This window comes from Mustelus asterias, unplaced genomic scaffold (genome assembly GCF_964213995.1).
Source record: "Mustelus asterias unplaced genomic scaffold, sMusAst1.hap1.1 HAP1_SCAFFOLD_723, whole genome shotgun sequence".
Taxonomy (NCBI): Eukaryota; Metazoa; Chordata; class Chondrichthyes; order Carcharhiniformes; family Triakidae; genus Mustelus; species Mustelus asterias.
The window spans coordinates 167,771-182,040 of NW_027590672.1; the positions used below are offsets into that span (position 1 = coordinate 167,771).

At 52.9% G+C, this 14,270-nt stretch overlaps 1 protein-coding gene across 1 annotated transcript in view; it reads right to left on the bottom strand.

The window, feature by feature from the left end:
- Window positions 1–257: 257 nt before the first annotated feature.
- Window positions 258–14,270, bottom strand: part of LOC144487304 (EH domain-containing protein 1) — a gene marked incomplete at its 5' end in the record, with an annotated part of 40,932 nt that continues 26,919 nt past the window's right edge. The window contains 2 exons of the mRNA XM_078205384.1: window positions 258–1,147; window positions 4,934–5,098. Coding sequence (XP_078061510.1) covers window positions 623–1,147; window positions 4,934–5,098 — 690 coding nt within the window. The remainder of the gene's footprint in view (window positions 1,148–4,933; window positions 5,099–14,270) is intronic.

Here is a 14,270-nt window from a genome sequence, read left to right on the forward strand (position 1 = left end):
ACACCCTCTCCCCTCAGCGCCCCCCAGGAAGAACGAACACCCTCTCCCCTCAGCACCCCCCAGGAAGAGCGAACACCCTCTCTCCTCCCCAGGAAGAGCCAACACCCTCTCCCCCTAGCCCCCAGAGTGCAAACACCCTCTCTCCTCAGCGCCCCCCAGGAAGAGCAAACACCCTCTCTCCTCCCCAGGAAGAGCCAACACCCTCTCCCCCTAGCCCCCAGAGTGCAAACACCCTCTCTCCTCAGCGCCCCCCAGGAAGAGCAAACACCCTCTCTCCTCCCCAGGAAGAGCCAACACCCTCTCCCCCTAGCCCCCAGAGTGCAAACACCCTCTCTCCTCAGCGCCCCCCAGGAAGAGCAAACACCCTCTCTCCTCCCCAGGAAGAGCCAACACCCTCTCCCCTCAGCACCCCCCTGGGGTCCTCGTGCTGAAGTGCGGAGCTGTGAAGTGAGCAGTGCGCGCTAAATGGAAGCGCCTGGCAAGAAATGGAATCAAAGAGCGCGGGCATTCGATTTCAGGCGGAGTACCCCGACTACTTTGGTTAAGATGCCCATCGACGCTGGGAGGGGGGGGGTGGTGGGGGACGGGGTGGGTGTGGGGGAAAAAAGGGGGGTCAAAGGCATCACTCCTGTCTCCGCTTGGAGGGCGGGATCAGATGGTCGGGCAGTTCGTTGGGCAACTCGTGGCCCTCCAGCTTGACCTTGATCAGGTGGTTGGCGAGGGCAAACTCCTCGTCATCCAGCATGCCATCCTTGTCCACGTCGGCCAGCTTCCAGATCTTGCCCAGCACCGTGTTGGGCAGTTTGGATTTCACCATCTCCTTCTTGGCGCTGGCCCCAGTCACCTTGCCGTTCACCGGCGACAGGGTGTAGAAGATCTCATCGTACATGGGCTTGTCCTTGCCCACCACCCACTCCACCTCGTCGATGCCCTCGCCGGCACCCTCCCCGTAGCCCGCGCCAAAGGGCCCGTTCATGGTGCCCTCGAAAGCGCCGCCGTGGACAATCTGCTTGGGCATCAGCGCCTCCTCCTGCCGCACCATGGTCATGAGTCGCGCAATGTCATTGGCCAGCATGTCGTCAACCATGTCCAACAGTTTGGGCTTCAGGCTCTGAAACTTGGTGAAATCCATCGTCTGCAAGTGGTCCTGAGGGAAGGGGGAGGAGTACAGCGGTGAAGTAACGCAGCTCCGCACTGTACCGACATGTCAAACCTACACAGTACGCTGCGCACAGACAGGCCACACTCTGGCTTTATACCCCCCCCACCCTCCCTCATCCCCATCTACCAAGATGACCTTGGGTGGGATTGTGGCCAGTGCAGACTCGATGGGCCGAATGGCCTCCTTCAGCACTGTGGGGTTTCGATCAGTCTATTAGATGGGGCAACAGTAGGTTGGCGCTGCTGCCTCACAGCGCCGGGTTCGATTCCCGGCCTTGGGTCACTGTCCGTGCGGAGTCTGCACGTTCTCCCCGTGTCTGCGTGGGTTTCCTCCGGGTGCTCCGGTTTCCTCCCACAGTCCGAAAGACGTGCAGATTAGGGTGCATTGGCCATGCGAAATTCTCCCTCTGTTACCCAAACAGGAGTGTGGGCGACTGGGGGATTTTCACAGTAACTTCATTGCAGTAGTTAATGCAAGCCTCATTTGTGACCAAATAAACTTTACTTTAGATTAGCTATGATCTTACAGCAGAGCAGACTTGAGGGGCTGAATGGCCTCCTTCTGCACTGTGGGGATTCTATCGTTCCATGAGGTGGGGTGTGGGTTAGCGCTGCTGCCTCACAGCGCCAGGGTTCGATTCCCAGCCTTGGCTCACCATCTGTGTGGAGTCTGCACCTTCTCCCCGTGTCTGCGTGGGTTTCCTCCGGGTGCTCCGGTTTCCTCCACAGTCCGAAAGACGTGGTTAGGGTGGATTGGCCGTGCTAAATTGCCCGGGTGTCAGGGGGATTAGCAGAATAAATTGTGGGCTTACAGGGATGGGGCCTGGGTGGGATTGTGGTCGGTGCAGATTCGATGGGCTGAATGGCCTGCTCCTGCACTGTGGGGAGTCTATCGTTCTAGGAGATCAGCCGCGATGTTAAAAGGGCAGTGCAGACTTGGATGGGCTGAATGGCCTGCTGCTTGTTCACGTGTTCTGAAAGCAGTGCGTGGGAAAGTGTAACAGGGGCCGTGTCAGCAGACCCCAGACGCAGCTGTAAATAGCTCCGTCTCTCTGACGTGAGGGAAGCCTACTTGTTTGCAGAGTTCTGCAAAAACCACAAGAGCCATTAAAGCTCTGCAGAGATATTCAGGAGAAAACCCTGGATTGCCCCGCTGTGAAACCCCTCAGCTACTCGCCTCCCCCTCCCCCACCACCCCCCGAACAACCTACTCTGCTCCAGCAAGAACGCTCTCCTGGGAACCACTCCCAGGCCTGGCACGTCGCCGCTCTGGAGGAATGGTTTCTCCGCTGTCAGGAAGGAGAATCTGAGGGAAGTGGCCACGGGAGTCGCTCCCCTCGTGGTTCGGGGACGTGCACTGGAGTAAGCTGGCAGCGATCCAGGCCTCTCTGCTTTGGCAGGGCCTGTGTGAACCGCAGCTGGGGCGAGTTGAAGCACAGAGTCAGAAACTAGTCTGGCTCAAACTAGAAGCAGGAGGAGGCCATTCGGCCCTTCCAGCCTGTTCCGCCATTCATTTTGATCATGGCTGATCGAATTCAATATCCTGATCCCCCCCCTTCCCTCCCACATATCCCTCGATCCCTTTAGAGCGATATCTAATTCCTTCCTGAAATCACACAACGTTTTGGCCTCAGCTACTTTCTGTGGGAGTGAATTCCACCACTCTCTGGGTGAAGAAATTTCTCCTCACCTCAGTCCTAAAAGGTTTACCCCCTTATCCTCAAACTATGACCCCCTAGTTCTGAACTCCCCCCACCATTGGGAACATTATGAGTGGCACAGTGGCTAGCACTGCTGCCTCTCAGCACCAGGGACCCAGGTTCAATTCCTGGTTTGGGTGACTGTCATAGAAATAGAATAGAAACCCTACAGTACAGAAAGAGGCCATTCGGCCCATCGAGTCTGCACCGACCACAATCCTATCCAGGCCCTACCCCCATATTTACCCACTAATCCCTCTAACCTACGCATCTCAGGACACTAAGGGGCAATTTTTAGCATGGCCAATCAACCTAACCCGCACATCTTTGGACTGTGGGAGGAAACCGGAGCACCCGGAGGAAACCCACGCAGACACGAGGAGAATGTGCAAACTCCACACAGACAGTGACCCGAACCGGGAATCGAACCCAGGTCCCTGGAGCTGTGAAGCAGCAGTGCTAACCACTGTGCCACCGTGCTGCCCTGTCTGTGGGGTGCCTCCCCGCGTCTGCGTGGGTTTCCTCCGGGTGCTCCGGTTTCCTCCCACAGTCCGAAAGATGTGCAGGTTAGGTGGATTGGCCGTGCTAAATTGCCCCTTAGGGTCCCAGGATGCATAGGTTGGAGGGATTAGCGGGGTAAGTATGTGGGGTTGTGGTGAATAGGGCTTGGGTAGGATTGTTCGTACAGTCTTGATGGGCTGAATGGCCTCTTTCTGCAGTGTAGGGATTCTATGATTCTTTCTGAATCGAACTGTTAGAATTTTAAGTTTCTATGAGATCCCCCCTCACTCTTCAACTCCAATAAATACAATCCTAACCCACTTAGGCCCGTCATCCCAGGAATCAGCCTGATAAACCTTCACTGCACTCCCTCTAACAAGGACAATAAACCATCGTTCCCCGATTGGGAAATTGAACCCCAATCTCACTGGGGGGTTGGAGGGTGCTGAACCCTAACCACAGAGCCACCAGGGGAAACACTGACCACAAAAGCAAAACCAGCAGTGGATCTGAGCGCAAGGTGCTTTGCTGGCTCCACGTGGGAACAGGAGGCCATTCAGCCCCTCTGGCCTGCTCTCCCCTCCCACCCAGAGTGTGGAGAAATGGTTCCCAACTTCCAGCTCCCTCTTCAGCTGTTTCCTCCGGTCCCAGACTCAACCAGCAGAATAGCTTTGCGCTCTCTCCCTATCCGTGTCCATTCATACCTTGAAAACATTGACCAAATCACCCTGTACTCTGGGGGGAGACAAATTTAATAGAAACACAGATCCCCCTACAGTGAAGAGGCTATTCGGCCCATCAAGTTGGCACTGACTGATTACCTCACCCAGACCCCCTCTCCGTAACTCCACACATTTCCCACGGCCAATCCACCTAACTACGTGTCTTTCGGACTGTGGGAGGAAACCAGAGCACCCGAAGGAAACCCACACAGACACGGGGAAAACGTGCAGACTCTGCACAGACAGTGACCCAAGCCCCTGGTGCTGTGTGGCAGCAGTGCTAACCCACTGTGCCACCCACGGCCAAGAGCTCATGGTGTGGGAGCTGGTACATTAGCACAGATAGGGGATTAGCTAATGAACGTAACACAAGAGTTGGGATAACTTGGGCAATTTCAGGCTGGCAAACCATTAGAATGCCTCAGGGATCGATGACCTGTGCTGGGAATTGAACCCGGGTCCCTGGCGCTGTGAGGCAGCAGCACTAACCACTGTGCCACCATGCTAACCAAGCTGGGAATCGAACCCGGGTCCCTGGGGCTGTGAGGCAGCAGCGCTAAACACTGTGCCACCATGCTAACCAAGCTGGAAATCGAACCCAGGTCCCTGGCGCCGTGAAGCAGCAGTGCTAACCACTGCCACCCCGTAATGCGACCCTTGGGAGCCAGGCAACCCTAGCCTTCGCTGATGCTTGTAGGGGAGCAGAGCCACCGAGCTGTGTGTAATGGGGAATAAAGTCTCCCCCAATTTAATGGCCAAATACCCGGCTCAGATTGAGACAGATGTCAGGGACGAAGGGCCTGCTCCGAGGGGAGAGAAGGATCTCTGCAGCAAAAGCCAGGGACGTACCTGCATCTTCTTCAGGCTGGGAAAGTCTCCCGGAGAGATCTGGTGCTCCCGTTCGATCTTTTGGTAAATGTCCCCCAGGCTGTTGATAAGCTCTTTCTTCTTGTTCTCCTTGCCGAACACACTGGGCATCTCCTTCTTCAGCGACGAGATGATATAGGCGTGGACCTGGGAAACAAGAGGAGTCACAGCTGGACAGGCGGCCGTTTGTATAACCACGCAACCCGAGAGAGACACTGCCCGAATCCACAGGGGCTGGGCTCCCGGTGCGGGCAGAACAGAACCAAACCAACTTGATTTATTACTGTCACATGTATTGGGACACAGTGAAAAGTATTGTTTCTTGCTGCGCTATACAGACAAAGCATACCATTCATAGAGAAGGAAAGGAGAGGGTGCAGAGTGTAGTGTTACAGTCACAGCTAGGGTGCAGAGAAAGATCAACTTAATGCGAGGTAGGTCCATTCAAAAGTCTGACGGCAGCAGGGAAGAAGCTGTTCTTGAGTCGGTTGGTCCGTGACCTCAGACTTTTGTATCTTTTGCCCGATGGAAGAAGGTGGAAGAGAGAATGTCCGGGGTGCGTGGGATCCTTGATTATGCCGGCTGCTTTTCCCCGAGGCAGCGGGAAGTGTAGACAGAGTCAATCAATGCCCAAAGCTCTAAGCAGCAATGTGGGGGCGGGGGGGGTGGTGGAGGGAGTGGAATCCAGACAAACTGGGCAAGATAGCGCCAAACCAGTTCAGAGTACAAACATCACATGGGAATAAACTGGTAAACACCAAGGTAGAATGAGAGGGTGCACTTCACAGGCTGGACAGCAGAGGGAGCTTTACTCTGTATCTAACCCCGTGCTGTACCTGTCCTGGGAGTGTTTGATGGGGGACAGTGTAGAGGGAGCTTTACTCTGTATCTAACCCCGTGCTGTACCTGTCCTGGGAGTGTTTGATGGGGACAGTGTAGAGGGAGCTTTACTCTGTATCTAACCCCGTGCTGTACCTGTCCTGGGAGTGTTTGATGGGGACAGTGGAGAGGGAGCTTTACTCTGTATCTAACCCCGTGCTGTACCTGTCCTGGGAGTGTTTGATGGGGACAGTGCAGAGGGAGCTTTACTCTGTATCTAACCCCGTGCTGTACCTGTCCTGGGAGTGTTTGATGGGGGGGACTGTGTAGAGGGAACTTTACTCTGTATCTAATCCCGTGCTGTACCTGTCCTGGGAGTGTTTGATGGGGACAGTGCAGAGGGAGCTTTACTCTGTATCTAACCCCGTGCTGTACCTGTCCTGGGAGTGTTTGATGGGGGACAGTGTAGAGGGAGCTTTACTCTGTATCTAACCCCGTGGTGTACCGGTCCTGGGGGGGCTGAGCACGGTTGGAAGATCCAATGAGAATTCTACACTCTAGTGCGCCTCTTGGGCACTGCCAATTGTAAATGCTACATTGGCAACCGTACCTTCAGCAGCCTGTGTACCGAGCTCTGGAATTCTCTTCCAGAACCTCTCCTCCTCGAAGATGCTCCTTAAAACCAGCCTCCTTGACCGAGCGTTTGGGCACCTGCCCCTCATACCTCCAAACGTGGCTGGGTGTCTAAGGCTGTTTGATGACAGTACTGCAAAGTGCTTTTGGGGTTATAAAAGCAGGCTGCACATACTGTGCTAAATGATAGTTACCGTGGGATACCTTGCTGGGGCAGTGGGGGAAGGGGGAGCTTTAAAAACAGAGTTAGGAGACTTCCAGGAATGCAAATTCACTATCCCCCCAAAGCAGATGCACCTTATTCTTTCTGGGTGTATCACAGCTTGGTCTGGGGCTCCTGCTCTGCCCAAGGCCGCAAGGAACTACAAAGGGTTTGTGAATGTAGCCCAATCCCATCACGCAAACCAGCCTCCCATCCATTGACTCCGTCTACACTTCCCGCTGCCTTGGGGAAAAGCAGCCAGCATAATCAAGGACCCCCCACGCACCCCGGACATTCTCTCTTCCACCACCTTCCTTCGGGAAAAAGATACAAAAGTCTGAGGTCACGCACCGACCGACTCAACAACAGCTTCTTCCCTGCTGCTGTCAGACTTTTGAATGGACCGACCTCGCACTAAGTTGATCTTTCTCTACACCCGAGCTCTGACTGGAACACTACATCCTGCACCCTCTTTCCTGCTCTATGAACGGTATGCTTTGTCTGTATAGCGTGCAAGAAACAATACTTTTCACTGTATCTCAATACATGTGACAATAATAAATCAAATCAAAATCAGGACTTAGTAACCTGGAGGGAACGCAAGCTAACCCCAGGCTCTCTGCTCTGCCGCAGAGGACAAAGCGTTCGTCACTCTCAAAACACAAGCTGCAAGTTCAAAATTCTCTGGAATTTGAGCTAACCATGAGCGAATCAGTGCCTGGACCAGGCTGGTGGGAAAGGTCAGAGTGCAAGAAAGAAATGCTCTGGGATTCACAAGCAGAGACGTTTGAGGAGAGTGCGCGCATGCGTGCGCGAGAGAGATCCTTTATCTGCTTCAGCCTCTCCCAGAAGCTCCAAGGACAGTCGTGTCGGTATCGGCCACTGTCTCCAGGCCGTCACCAGAGCAGAGATGGCTCACAAATTGAGACCCCCCTACAGCAACAGGCAGCGCGGTGGCACAGTGGGTTAGCACTGCTGCCTCACAGCACCGGGGACGTGGGTTCGATTCCCGGCTCGGGTCAGTGTGTGTAGGGAGTCTGCACATTCTCCCCTGCGTGGGTTTCCTCCGGTTTCCTCCCGCAGTCCCAAAGATGTGCAGGTTAGGGGGAATTGGCCGTGCTAAATTGCTCCCGTGTGTCCCGGGAATGGCAGGGTAAATATGTGGGGTTTCGGGGATAGGACCTGGGTGAGATTGTGGTCGGTGCAGACTCGATGGGCCAAATGGCCCCCTTCTGGGGATTCTATGGTTGACAGAGCCTGGGGGGAACTTGCAGGATTCTCAGGCAGAGGTCAGGAGACCCGACAGCTTGTGAATCCCGCTGCCTTTGCATTCCCCTTCGCAACAGAGTGGAATCCCTACAGTGCAGAGGCCATTTGGCCCATCAAATCTGCTCCAACCCTGACCACCATATCCCTGTAACCCCCACACTTATCACGGCTAAACCCATCTAAGCTTGGCGCACAAGTGTTCGAGGACTCTGGGTCTGTACTTGGAGTTTAGAAGGATGAGTGGGGGAGGGATCTCATTTAAAACTTCCAGAATACTGAAAGGCCTGGATAGAGTGGACGTGGGGAGGATGTTTCCACTCGTGGGAGAGACTGGGAGCCGAAGGCTCGGCCTCAGAGAAGGGACGAGCCTTTAGAACCGAGATGAGGAGGAATTTCTTCAGCCAGAGGGTGGGTGAAGCGGTGGAATTCATTGCCAGAGGAGGCCGGGTCATCGAGCGTATTGGAGACAGAGATTGATAGGTTCTTAGATAAAAGCAGAATACTGCAGATGCTGGAATCCAACAGAAAATGCTGGAGAAACTCAGCAGGTCTGACAGCATCTGTGGAGAGAGAATAGAGCCATGGGACACTAAGGGGCAATTTAGCATGGCCAATCCACCTAACAAACCAAGCAGAGCGCTGCTCCCCACACTGGGCAGGCGCTGGCCTAGTGGTATTATCACTAAGGCTATTAATCCAGAAACTCAGCTCATGTTCTGGGGGACCCGGGTTCGAATCCCGCCACGGCAGATGGTGGAATTTGAATTCAATAAAAAAATATCTGGGATTAAGAATCTACTGATGACCCATTGTGGGAAAAACCCACCTGGTTCCCTTTAGGGAAGGAAATCTGCCGTCCTTACCCCGGTCTGGCCTACATGTGACTCCAGAGCCACAGCAATGTGGTTGACTCTCAACTGTCCTCCAAGGGGCAACTAGGGATGGGCAATAAATGCTGGGCCCAGCCAGCGACGCCCATGCCCCACGAATGAATAAAATGTACAGCAGTGGGATATAGTCAGTGCTGTTCTCCCCCACACCACCCTCAGTGGCTGTACAATAGATATAGGACAGAAAGATATTTAAGTTTTGCGAATGAACGCAGATTAGATTAGATGCTAGTTACTCCAGCACATGTACAGCTTAGGGAGTGCTATGTATACAAATCAGAACACATCCTCCACTTAACCCCAGAGCTGTGGAACTGTGCTGTAGCACTGGTATGGGAAGTCCCACACCAAAGACAGGAGCCCAGAATCCCGACGGAAACTCCCGGTGCCAAGTTTCAAGTTTAAGACCATAAGACATAAGAGCAGAATGAGGCCACTCGGCCCATCGAGTCTGCTCCACCATTCAATCATGGCTGATATTTTTCTCATCCCCATTCTCCTGCCTTTTCCCCCATAACCCCTGATCCCCTCCAATCAAGAACATCCGTCTTAAAGACACTCAATGACCCGGCCTCCACAGCCTTCTGCGGCAAAGAGTTCCACAGATTCACCACTCTCTGGCTGAAGAAATTCCTCCTCATCTCTGTTTTAAAGGATCGTCCCTTTAGCCTGAGGTTGTGCCCTCGGGTTCTAGTTTTTCCTACTAGTGGAAACATGCTCTCCACATCCACTCTATCCAGGCCTCGCAGTATTCTGTAAGTTTCAATAAGATCCCCCCTCATCCTTCTAAACTCCGAGTACAGACCCAGAGTCCTCAACCGTTCCTCATACGACAAGCTCTTCATTCCAGGGATCATTCTTGTGAACCTCTGGACCCTTTCCAAGGCCAGCATGGAGTGTCACAAGTAGGCTTACATTAACTCTGCAATGAAGTTACTGTGAAAATCCCCTAGTCGCCACACTCCAGCGCCTGTTCAGGAGAATTTAGCACGGCCAATGCACCCTAACCAGCACGTCTTTGGGACTGTGGGAGGAAACCGGAGCACCCGGAGGGAAACCCACGCAGACACGGGGAGAACGTGCAGACTCCGCAAAGACAGTGACCCAAGCCAGGAATTGAACCCGGGTCTCTGGCGCTGTGAGGCAGCAGTGCTAACCACCGTCACCCATTCGGAGAGTAGCACACTGCTGAAGGTGTGCTCTTTCAGATGAGACATTAAACAGAGGCCATCCCAAAAGGTGGATGCAAAAGATTCCATGACTACTATTTTGAAGGGAAGGGAGATCTTTCTGATATCCTGTATATTTCTTGAGATATAGATGGAATGGTCAAATGGACAGATAAGTGGCAAGTGGAATTTAACCCTGAAAAGAGAGGGGCGATAGACTTTGGAAGGAGTAATTTGACAAGGAACAGACTAAGGTCTGACATTGGGAAGTTCTGTGGAACTAAGGGACCTTGGCATGCTTGTCCACAGATCTCTGAAGGCGGAAGGCAGGTTAATAGGGTGGTGGAAAAGGCGTACGGCACACTTGCCTTTATCAATCGCAAAAGCAGAGAGGTCATGATGGAGTTGTGTAGAACTTTGGTGAGGCCACAGCTGGAGCACTGTGTGCAGTTCTGGTCGCCACATTATAGGAAGGATGTGATTGCACTGGAGGGGGTGCAGAGGAGATTCACCAGGATGCTGCCTGGGATGGAGCATTTAAGTTGAGAGGTTGGGTCGGCTTGGGTTATTTTCGTTGGAACAGAGAAGACTGAGAGGTGACCTGATCGAGATGTACAAGATTATGGGGGGCATGGACAGGGTGGATAGGCTGTTGCCCTTGGTTGAAGGGTCAGTCACGAGGGGACACAAGTTAAAAGTGAGGGGTGGGAGGTTTAGGGGGATTTGAGGCAAATCTTTTTTATTCTGAGGGTGGGGAGAGTCTGGAATGCGCTGCCTGGGAGGGTGGCGGAGGCGAGATGCCTCACATCCTTTAAAAAATATCTGGATGAGCACTTGGCACGTCATAACATTCAGGGCTACGGGCCAAGCGCTGGCAAGTGCGATTAGGTGGGCAGATGAGGGCGCATGCGTCGTGCAGAACTGATGGGCCGAAGGGCCTCTTCTGCACTGTAATATTCTGTGATTCCAAAAGGAAACCTCATCATGCGCGCTCTCCCAAACTGGTGACTTGCGAAGTCTGACGTCACTTTGGAAAACACCGCTTGGTTGATTGAGAATCTTTGGAACTTCCGGGGTAAAGGACTAGAAATTTCGAAACACTGAGGTCCCTGCTCTGCCCCAAGACCGCAAGAAACTACAAAAGGTCGTGAATGTAGCCCAATCCATCACGCAAACCAGCCTCCCATCCATTGACTCTGTCTACACTTCCCGCTGCCTCGGGGAAAAGCAGCCGGCATAATTAAGGACCCCCACACACCCCGGACATTCTCTCTTCCACCTGCTTCCGTTGGGTAATAGATACAAAAGTCTGAGGTCACGCACCAACCGACTCAAGAACAGCTTCTTCCCTGCTGCTGTCAGACTTTTGAATGGACCGAAGTTGATCTTTCTCCACACGCTTTGATTTATTGTCACATGTATTGGTATAAAGTGAAAAGTATTGTTTCTTGCATGCTGTTCATAGAGAAGGAAAGGAGGGAGTGCAGAATGTAGTGTTACAGTCACAGCTAGGGTGTAGAGAAAGATCAGCTTAATGCGAGGTAGGTCCATTCAAACGTCTGACAGCAGCAGGGAAGAAGCTGTTCTTGAGTCGGTTGGTACGTGACCTCAGACTTTTGTATCTTTTTCCCAACGGAAGAAGGTGGAAGAGAGAATGTCCTGTGTGTGTGTGTGTGTGTGTGTGGAGGGGGAAAAGAGAAGAGAGGTCCTTGATTATGCTGGCTACTTTGCTGAGGCAGCAGGAAGTGTAGACAGAGTCAATGGATGGGAGGCTGGTTTGAGTGATGGATTGGGCTACATTCGCAAGGAAACTACAAAGGGTTGCGGACTTGGGCAGAGCAGGAGCCATACAGAGCTGTGATACCCTAGCTGTGACTGTAACACTACATTCTGCACACACTCTCCTTTCCTTCTCTATGAACGGTATGCTTTGTCTGTATAGCGCGCAAGAAACAATACTTCTCACTCTATCCCAATACATGTGACAATAATAAATCAAATCAAAAAGGTCAGGGTTGGGCGTGATGCTGGCTAACCGCTTCCCTGCTAAAGAGCTAGAATGGCACGGGAAGGGGAACTCCGGTTACTGGACGGTGAAGCGAAGGGGTGCAGGGGGAAGCCACATGGATTCCAGGAAACTCTGTGGTGGGATCCCAGCATCGACAGGTTCCTGTAACAGGAAACGTGTTGCAAGAGTTCTGAGTAAAGAGGAGGCAATGAGAGAGTGTGAAATCATTGTGCAAGGACTCGCGAGTCAGAAGACGTGAGGGAGGGGGGAGGGCGAAAAAGAGGGAAGAGGCTCCATCTTCGAACACGTTTAAGGCTGAAAGATCATAGAAACCCTACAGTACAGAAAGAGGCCATTCGGCCCAATCGAGTCTGCACCGACCACAAACCCACCCAGGCCCTACCCCCATATCCCTACACATTTACCCACGAATCCCTCTAACCTACGCATCTCAGGACACTAAGGGGCAATTTTAGCATGGCCAATCAACCTAACCCGCACATCTTTGGACTGTGGGAGGAAGCCGGAGCACCCGGAGGAAACTCACGCAGACATGAGGAGAATGTGCAAACTCCGCACAGACAGTGACCCAAGCCAGGAATCGGACCCAGGTCCCTGGAGCTGTGAAGCAGCAGTGCTAACCCACTGTGCTACCGTGCCGCCCAGTGGTCCGGTTTTGGGGAATTGAGAGACATTAGCAAAAACGGCTGGGTAAAATGGAGTAGGTTCACAAGAATGATCCCTGGAAATGAAAGGCTTGACGTATGAGGAGCGTTTGAGGATTCTGGGTCTGCTGGGGCGGACACAGCGGGTTAGCACTACTGCCTCACGGCACCAGGGACCCGGGTTTGATTCCCGGCTTGGGTCACCGTCTGTGCCGAGTCTGCGTGGGTTTCCTCCCACAGTCCGAAAGACGTGCTGGTTAGGTGCTAAATTAGAACATAGAAAAACTACAGCACAAACAGGCCCTTCGGCCCACAAGTTGTGCCGAAAACATCCCTACCTTCTAGACCTACCTATAACCCTCCATCCTATTAAGCTCCATGTACTCATCCAGGAGTCTCTTAAAGGACCCTATTGAGTTCACCTCCACCACCCCTGACGGCAGCCGATTCCACTCGCCCACCACCCTGTGTGTGAAAAACTTACCCCTACAACTTACCCCTAACATCTCCCCTGTACCTACCCCCCAGCACCTTAAACCTGTGTCCTCTCGTAGCAGACATTTCCACCCTGGGAAAAAGCCTCAGAGTCCACCCGATCTATGCCTCTCAACATCTTATACACCTCTATTAGGTCTCCTCTCATCCTACGTCTCTCCAAGGAGAAAAGACCGAGCTCCCTCAGCCTATCCTCATAAGGCATGCCACTCAATCCAGGCAACATCCTTGTAAATCTCCTCTGCATCCTTTCAATCTTTTCCACATCCTTCCTATAGTGAGGCGACCAGATCTGAGCACAGTACTCCAAGTGGGGTCTGACGAGGGTCTTATAAATTCTCCCTGTGTAACCCAAACACTGGGGTGTGGCGACTAGGGGGACTTTCAGTGCAACTTCATTGCAGTGTTAATGTAAGCCTACTTGTGACACGGATATGTAAACTTAAACCCGCGCACACTCATACTTGCCAACCCCTGGATTCTGAGCGAAGTGAGACTTTGCAATCTCAGGAGATAAGAGGAATTAAACAATTTTAAAAGGAGGGGTGTGCAAGAGTGGGAAACACCTGTGGGGGGGGGGGGGGTTTCATGCAAACCATCAGTTGCGGAGCTATCCTCAGATTTACACAGGATGGGGAGAATTCAGCCCCCCCAGGTGACCATGCAGGGAGGAGTGCCTTACCTGCACAATGCTGGCTATCTGAAGCACAGGACGGGGGTTCCCCTGTAGAAGCCACTGTAACCCTGTCTTACCTGAGGTGGAGATGCTGGCGTTGGACTGGGGTGGGCACGGTAAGAAGTCTCACAACACCAGGTTAAAGTCCAACAGGTTTATCTGGAACCACGAGCTTTCGGAGCGCTGCTCCTTCCTCAGGCGAGTTCCACCCCCACCGATGAAGGAGCAGTGCTCCGAAAGCTTGTGATTCCAAATAAACCTGTTGGACTTTAGCCTGCGGGACTTAAAGTCAAGTTAAAATCTCTTTATTAGTGTCACAAGTTAGGCTTACATTAACACTGCAATGAAGTTAGTGAAAATCCTCTGGTCGGCACACTCCGGCGCCTGTTCGGGTAACACTGAGGGAGAATTTAGCACAGACAATACACCCTAACCAGCACGTCTTTCGGACTGTGGGAGGAAACCCACGCAGACATGGGGAGAATGTGCAGAC